General features: G+C 59.7%; 1 protein-coding gene across 2 annotated transcripts in view; it reads left to right on the forward strand.

Moving 5' to 3' along the window:
* Tbc1d16 (TBC1 domain family, member 16) overlaps positions 1-8,565 on the forward strand; it is a 47,158-nt gene that overhangs the window by 2,470 nt on the left and 36,123 nt on the right. For both annotated transcript variants that reach the window (XM_013037742.1, XM_013037743.1), the window contains exon 2: positions 852-1,428. In XM_013037742.1, the coding sequence (XP_012893196.1) occupies positions 852-1,428 (577 nt within the window). The remainder of the gene's footprint in view (positions 1-851; positions 1,429-8,565) is intronic.

Consider the following 8,565-nt stretch of genomic DNA (forward strand, 5'->3'; position numbering starts at 1 on the left):
TGTGGGGGGGGGTCTGTTGTAAAATGCCCATAATGACAGGAGGTTCTGGGGGAAGCGCTGGGTTGTGTTCCCAATGACCTGAGGAAAGGTCAGGGAAGAAGATTCCTGCTTCATCCAGATCCCAGAGCCATGTGAAAGAGGGTGGGGAAGAGCTCAGCTCCCCGCCTCCCCGTGGCTCGTAGGCACAGCTGGCAAAGGCTTTCCAACCTTTCCTGGGCCCGGGAGCTCGACGGGAGCGCAGGATCCAAGGGATGTGGCCCGGGGCACAGATTCTGCCAGAGGCCGGGCTCAGCCAGAGGTAGCTGGTCTGGTGACAGGTGCCATAGCCCGGGAATTGGGAGAGCCTGGGACAGCTTAGGGCTGCATTGGGAGACCCTGCCCCTCCCGGCCTGAGCACGCACCGAGGGCGGCTGGTCTCAGAGATCCTCATCAATAAACAGCTCTGTCCTTCACACCTGCCCTGGAGAAATACCCAGAATGCACAGAAGAAGGGAGCAGGCCGGGCGCTGCCCAGCCTGGATGTGTTCCTGTGACACAGATGGCAAATCCCCACCTGTATCCCTCCTCAGACTGCTGGACCACCGGACTGGCTAGGCCAGTCTAGACCTGGGGGGCTGGCCTCGGGCCTGGCAGGTGTGTGTGTGTGCGTGCAAGCATGTGTGTGTGCTCAGAGCACACTGGAGCATAGATTCATGCCAGGCTCATCTCGGTCCCCAAGGTATTCTGTGGGGGGCTGACAGCAGCTGGAACTGGCTGCTTCGTGTGGTCTCCATGGAAACGGCCAGAGGTCTCCACGGGGCTTCCCGCAGCCCGCCAGCCCCCCTCACCTCCCGTCCTGTGACTCCCCGCAGGGTACCTGGGCCTGTACATGGAGAAGGACGAGCTCTTGGGGGCCACACTCATCCTGGCGTGGGTCCCCAACTCTCGCATCGAGAGGCAGGACGAGGAGGCCCTGCGCTACGTCACCCCTGACAGCTCCCCTGTGCACAAGGCACCCCGCCCCTGGCGCCGGCGCACGCCGAGCTCCGGGACCCCGCACCAGCCCGCCCTCATGGAACAGAGGCCCTCCCTGACCCCCAAGGAGGAGGAGATCCTGGTGGTGAACCAGAGCGCCCAGGACGCGGTGCCCATCAGCCCATCCCCCGAGGAGGGGGAGCGGCCGGGCCAGGGATTGGGAGCCGAGGGCCCCCACAGCGACTCTGGAATCTTGTCTGCGGTCAGCTCCCAGGATGGGACGGAGGACGGCCCAGAGCCTCGGCTTGAGGCCGGGGAGGAGGAGGGCTCCTTAGAGCTTTCGGCCGATGGCGTGAGCAGGGACAGCTCCTTCGACTCGGACTCCGATGCCTTCTCTTCACCCTTCTGCCTTTCACCCATCAGCGCCGCCCTGGCGGAGGGCAGTGGCCCTGCGTTCCTGGAGAGCGAGGGCAGGTGAGTTCCTCATTCACAGTGGGGTTCCTGCAGTCATCTCTTCCAGCAGCTTCGCTCAGCCCTCTGGGCCCATGACCTGGCCCACTGAGGCTCCTCCCATCTGCCAGCTTAGAGGCGGCCCCTGAGCGGCCGGACATGGTCCTCTCCCTGGCAGTGGTCCCCAAGGGGCGCATCTGGCGGGAGAGGCGTGTCTCGGCACCTGCCACCTGTACCTTCAGGTCCTGGGCTTGCAGCTGTGGTGTGTGCCAGCCCAGGGGTCTGGAGGATGCCCAGGACAGACCCCACATCCTCTGCTCTGGGTGTGGTTGGTGGTGGCGTGTTCAGTTCCGGAAGATGATGGTTATCGCAGACCGTGGTCATGAATGGCTGAGCTCACATGTGCAGGGCCCACAGCCCAGGGGTCAGCAGGCCGTCCACTCTGTCTCTAGGCTTTCCATCCAGTGTAGGTCCCAGAACTCAGCCTTGCTCAGAGGAGAGGGAGGCTCAGACCAAGGCTAGTGTTCTACCACTTGAACCATACCTCCACTTCCCATTCTCTGCTGGCTAATTGAAGAGTGATTCAGTCATGTCTGAACCATAATCCTTAGATCTCAGCCTCTTGATAAACTAGGATTACAGGCGTGAGCCACCGGTGCCCGCTCCAGCTGGGTCTTATCTAGGGCTGGAGTGCAGTCTGGTGAAGGGCAGTGGACAGACAGTAATAGCCTTTCCTGCTGTGGCAGAGGAATTCAAGATGGACGCTGTCCGCCGAGGGCGGAGCTCTGGTGTTCCGGCCTCGGCCGGCGCTCCCCCTGGTGGTGTCTGAAGGTGTCTGGGTGCCCCAGGGCCCAGGGGAGACAAATGATGTCCTGGGCTACCCCTTCACTCTTCCCCCCAGAGGTGGGGGCACAGCCCTCCATCCGGGCTGGGAACGAGGCCGGGGGACGCCTGTCTGAGCCCCCACCCTGGCTGTTCACCTAACAGCCACACCCTGTTGGGAGATCACACCCACTTAACTCAGCCTGGCATCAGCAGATCTTGAGCTCTCCGAGGGTTTCCCATTGTAGGGGACTTGCAGACCCCTCTGTGGGGGCTCTGCGGGGAAAGGGGTGTCCGTGTGCTGCGCAGCGGGGTGGGGACGGTGTCCTGGACAGTGGAGCTTTGCTCCACGGGGCTGCGTTGTGCCCAGGGCGGCTCCCCGAGTCAGAGTTCCTACCGCCCAACCTCAGGGGGCAGGGCAGGGAGGCTCAGGGCCCCTCTAGTGGCAGAGCTGGAGAGGTACAAGCTGAGTAGCTGGTCCTGCCAGGCTGCAGGGCTGCAGGAACAGTCCCCCCCCCCCCCCCCAGGACTGCAGAGCCCCCTGATGCTTCCTTGTTTGGCAAGTAGCTCAGAGGCCACTGAGTGGTTAAAAGCAATGAAGTGTCCCCTGTGCTGTCTAGTTTGGGTGCTGCCTGTGGAAGTCTGATTTGCAGGCCCTCCCTTGAGTCTCGAGCACAGCAGTGGCCTGGGAATCGGAGCCAAAGAGCGACACAGGCCTCCTTGGGCTGGGGTGTGTGTGTGGGGGCGCCTCAGACCGTCACAGTGGCCCCCTGCCCTCCAGCACATCGGGGCCCAAGGCTCTGGTCCAGTCTCAGGGGCCCTGCCGTGGAGTGGACTCCGTGGAGGAAGAGAAACATCCTGCCACCCCTCCTCTTCCGGAGCTCCTCCCAGGAAATCACATCACAGGAGGAAAAAGTTCACGAAGCCAGCACTGCAGGAAAGCAACCTGAATGCCACAGCAGCTCAGCAGGCCCACCCCTGACCCCTGACCTTCCCATGACTGAGCCAAGGACGGTTCTTGTGTGGGGTGCCTGTGAGGAGGGGGTGCCATCTGCCTTCCCAGGGGGTTGGAGGCTCCCCCCCCTACACTCCGTGGAGCCTTGGTGGCTGCAGGTGGAATCCTGTCCTGAGGCCTGTACTGCAGTGTGGAAGTCTGCAGGCATCAGAATCTGAGCAGACGCCTGTCGGTCATCCTCGCTGCCGAGGAGGCTGACATCTGAGGATCCAGGTTCAAAGCCAGTCTGGACAAGAAAGTCCATAAGACTCTTTATTTCCAAGTAGCCACCAAAAAGTCAGAGTAGAGGTGTGGCTCATGTGGTAGAGCACCAGCAAAGGGCTTCGGCCAAGATGAAAATGGTCCTAGCCACTGGCCCCACCCACCGCTGCGCCTCCAGCGTGTGTGCGTGCGTGCGTGCGTGCGTGCATGCATGCATGCATGCATGCATGCGTGTGCAGCTGAGCCTCATGACATTTCCCTTTACATGGCATCCATCAGCATAAACAAACAGCACCTGTGGCCATAGCGGGGCTGAGCTGTGGGGTGGGCAGACAGGTGGAAAGGAAGGTATATGTGCTCGAATGTCTGGGAGAGTGCAGTTGTGAGGCAGTGTGTCTTTTTTATACATTTGTCTCTCTTTTTGCAATTAGGTTAATCTTTCGATGAATGTCAGGTTTTGTTTTGGGCAGTGCTGGGGCTTAAACTCAGGCAAGTGTTCCATCTCTTTTTTATTTTGGTCGTGGGGCTTGAACTCTGGGCCTGGGCGCTGTCCCTCAGCTCTTCAGCTCAAGGCGAGTGCTCTACCACTTGAGCCACAGCGCCACTCTAGTCTTTTCTGCTTATGTGGTGCTGAGGAGTCGAACCCAGGGCCTCATGCAGGCGAGGCCAGCGCTCTACCATGGAGCCACCTTCCCAGCCCCCGGATGTTCCACCTCTTGAACCACACTTGCAGCTTTTTGCTTTAGTTTGTTCTTAGGATCTCGCCCCTCCTACCTGTGTCCCCTCAGTCGCTGGGATTACAGACGTGAGCTGCCAAGTTTGGCTTGTTTGTTGGGATAGATGCTTGAGGCTAGCCTCCACCTTCAGTCCTTCCTCCGTGATGCATAGCTGGGGTTGCAGGTGTGAGCCACCATACCTGACCAAAACAAACAAGAACAGCCCTGCACTCACCTGCGGTCTGGCTAACCAATCCCCACAGTGAGGCTGGTGCTGCCGGCCCTTCTCTGTCCCCCACAGTGGTCAGTCCCGTCCCCACGTGCTCAGCCTCCATGGTGCTGCTGTCCCCAGGGGAAGGGGTGCTGGCCCCGGTGGAGGACAGCGGTCAGGGCTTCAGGTCCGGCTGGCAATGTCCTCTCCAGGGTTGCAGCCCCGTCCTGTGGTCTTTCCCTTGGAGGTCCTGCCAGCCCCCACCAGGCCCCGTGGGCCTCATGTTGGCACGGGCTCAGGGTCCTGGTGCCCCAGCCTTCCATCGTGGCTGGTGGGGGGGGGGTTCAGTCCCAAGCAGTGCCCTGTTCCCAGCTGGCAGCGTCTCCCTCATGCTGAAGGCCTGGCAGCCCTGGGCCATCGGGGTCCCTCGGGGGTTCTGGTTCCTGGAGGGGGCGTCTGTAGGATGGACCTGGAGACCGGGGTCCCCTTCCAATACAGAACCTCCTGGGAACATCTCCCTTGGAGAGCAGAGGGGAGAGGTGGACCCAGCGAGCGGCCTGTCCCTCCTGGGGGGCAGTCAGGAAGGGGCCGCCTTTCCCAGGACCACCCTGAAGAGGCAGCAGAGGTCCAGGGCCCGAGGGTGAGCAGCTGGCCAGGTGGGTGCCCAGCGAGGGCTGGTCCTGTGCAGCAGGCAAGGGTACGTTAAAGATGCCTGTAGCGTGCATGGAGTAAATGAACACTATCTCACGTGCTTTCGCCTGGAGGAGGAGAAGGTCACTGGGGTTGGCTCTGGCTGAGTGACGATGGCCTTCTCCAGCATCAGTGATTGGGCCCCATGCCCCGTGACACAGGGCCGGAGATGGCTGGAGAGGCTATGAAATGGATGGCAGAGTGGGCCTGCACAGGATGGCAGGCAGCAGGGTACTGGGGTACTGGGTGCTGTCACAGAGCCTGCCCAGGACGGCAGGCAGCAGGGTACTGGGGTACTGTGCACAGTCACAGAGCCTGCCCAGGACGGCAGGCAGCAGGGTACTGGGGTACTGGGCACAGTCACAGAGCCTGCCCAGGACGGCAGGCAGCAGGGTACTGGGGTACTGGGTGCTGTCACAGTGGTCCAGGGGCCCCCAGTTAGCACTGCCACGTAGTGGTGAAATGGGCCCCTCTTTTGGTGGCTTCCTGAGCAGTCTGCGATCTCTTTTGTATATGGCAGTACTGGGGCTTGAACTCAGGGCTTTAGTGCTGTCCCTTAGCTTTGTTGCTCAAAGCAGGTGCTCTACAACTTGAGCCACAACTTCCCTTCCTGCTTTTTGCTGGTTGGACTTTCCTGCCTGAGCTGGCTTTGGCCCTTGATCCCCAGATCTCAGCCTTTTTTTTCTTTTTTTAAATTAGCCATGGGGCTTGACCTCAAGGCCTGGTTGCTGTCCTTGAGCTTCTGTGCTCAAGGGATACTTTGAGCCACAGCTCTACTTCCAGTTTTCTGGTGGTTTATGGGCTATCAGAGTCTCATAGACTTTCCTGCCTGGGCTGGCCTTGAACCTCAAACCAAGTAGCTAGGACTACAGGTGTGAGCCACCGGCTCAGCTGGGTGGACTTTGGTCCCTGCAGGATGGTTTTGGCAGACTCACATGCCCTTTGCCCCTCGCTGGCCCTCTTCTTCCATTGGTCGCTGAGCTCAGGAAGGATGGGAAGAAGGGAGGGGGAGGGGCGATGGAGAGGGCAGGTGGGGGAGGAGGAATGAGCAGGGAAATGCCTGGACTGTGGGTATATTAGAAGGCCAGTGAGGAGAAGGGGTGGGGGGTGCGGGTGTTGGGGAGAGGCCCACCAACCCACCAGGGAGGGATCTTAGGATTGGAGTGATCAGGAGTCAGAGATGCGTCCTTGTCCCCCTGGAGCTCAGGGGCACTCCCTGAGCCAGCCCAGGCGCCCCAAGCCTCAGACACCCCCCAGGATGTCCTGGGGGCCCCTGCCGCCCCTCTCACCCCCCAGGATGTTCTGGGGGCCCCTGCCGCCCCTCTCACCCCCCCAGGATGTCCTGGGGGCCCCTGCCGCCCCTCTCGGGTCCCCAGCAGCAGGCTGCCGCTCCCCACGATCTGTTGTTTGGGTTTGTTTGTGCTTCGGTAACTGGGAGCTGAGATGTATTTCTTTAAAACACCCCATCGCTCGACACCCTGCAATCTGTTCTGGGCTGCCTTGACTCATCTTGCCTTATGTTTCCCCAAGGCTTGGCTCAGGCTCTGTGCGCGTCTCTCCCTCCCCCGCTCGCTCGCCTGCCCTGAGGTGGCCGGCCGGCCTCACCAGCTGCTCCCCCTGCCTGGAGGGTGGCCGACCCCGGGATCTCCGGGAAGCTGCTGTGGAAATGGCAGCAGCAGGTCTCAGCGCCGCGGCTGGCCTGCGGCCCCCGGGTAGTCTAGAAACAGCCGGGAAGCCCTGCGGTCACCCAGAGGTCTCGTGCCAGGCCGGGGAGCTGGAGATGCGCAGGAGAGCAGGGCCAGCAACTGGCTGCCACCAGCTCCAGGATCCGGGAGGAGTTGCCAAAGAATTCTGGACAGTGCCTGGCCCTTTGGTGTGCTACTTGCACACATGTGTTTGGCACACATGTGTACACACACACACACACACAATGTTGGAAAGGGAGGGGCTGTGGGCTGGGCCAGGCGAAGCCCCAGGGGTCCAGTGGGGCCTCCAGCCTGGCTACCAGATGCCCAGTTGGGAATCTGAGCCTGAACCTAAGATCCTGGGGGGTGGAGCCCTGTGCCTCAGTCTCCCCATTGGGGAAATGGGACCGAGGGGAGGATGGAGTCAGAGGACACCTGGAGTCTCTGCACGGAGGCTCATGTTTGCCATGGTGACCAGACTTAAAAGTGGCGTGAGGGCTGTGGACAGGTATCCGGAGCTGCGAGGCAGTGCAGAGCAGGAGTAATTTCTTTCTGCTTTCCCTGGAAGTCAGAAGTCCACAATGAAGGCAGGTGCAGGGCTGAGCTCTGCTGGGTGAGGGGCACGCTGTAATCCCAGCCTTGGCTACAGGTACAGCCTTGTCTCCATGTTGTTTTGTGTGTGTGTTTCCCAGTTCATGGGCTTTACAGATAGACTGCAGGCATGGATGTGGCCCCGTTGTATATGATTTCGTGTTTAGCCATGATTTTAACAAGTTAGTGTTTTGAAGTAACTAAAGTCCCAGAGATGTGAAAATGTACAGGGGATCCCAGGCACCCTTCCCCCGCCCCCTGCCCAGTACCTGCAGCTAACATCCATCATAAAACCACACATGCAAAGCGGGCACTGGTGTTCATGCTTATAATCCTGGCTACTCAGGAGCTGGAGATCTGAGGATAGTGGTTCACAGCCAGCCTGGGTAGGAGAGTCCATGAGACGCTGATCTCTAGTTAACCATTAAGAATCTGGGAATGAAGTTGCTGAGCGCTAGCCTGGAGCACAAAAGCTCAGGGACAGCAACCAGATCGCGAGTTCAAGCCCCAGGAAAGGAGAGTGGGCGGCAGGCCTTTGGGTCTGCTGGATTATAGGCACCACCTCTCTGAATTCTGTCCCCACCCTGCAAGCTGCAGAGCCCAGGAGAGCCTCAAACCTTCCTGGCCTTACTGTCCCAGCTCCCAGCCCCAGCCCTGATCCCACTACGCTTCCCTGAGGGTGGCTTTCTTCAGTCAGCGTTAATCGCCTTAGCTTCATGCAGCTAGCATGTATGAGATCTGGCATGTGCATGCAAAGCAGTGTCCCCGGGTGGGGGTGGGTGTACCACCCTTTAAGGCCCACACAGCCACCCAGGGACACTGACAGATCGGTTCCAGTGTGGGGCAACTGCAAATGAAATTGCTCTAGTATTCTGAGACGGGTTTTTGTCTGCATGTCAATTTTCATTTCTCTGCAATAAATTGCTAGGAATGCAACTACTGGCCCGTGGGGTGGCCGGGGGTTAAGATGTGAAGTTGCTAAACTTCTGCACTGGCTGTGCTCTGTAGTTTCCATCCCACCAGCGATTCACCGTCCTAATGAGCATTTGATGGTGTGTCTGCTTCTGTTGCTTGTTTGTCTGTTTTTGAGACAGGCGCTCACAGTGTTGTCTAAGGCTGGACTTGAACTCCTGGGCTCAAGTGACCCTCCTGCCTTAGCTCCCAAGTAACTGCAACCACAGCCGTGTACTACCATGCTTGCCTTCCCCTACTTTTTCTTTTTTTTTTTTT

This window comes from Dipodomys ordii, unplaced genomic scaffold, assembly GCF_000151885.1.
Source record: "Dipodomys ordii isolate 6190 unplaced genomic scaffold, Dord_2.0 Scaffold7, whole genome shotgun sequence".
Taxonomy (NCBI): Eukaryota; Metazoa; Chordata; class Mammalia; order Rodentia; family Heteromyidae; genus Dipodomys; species Dipodomys ordii.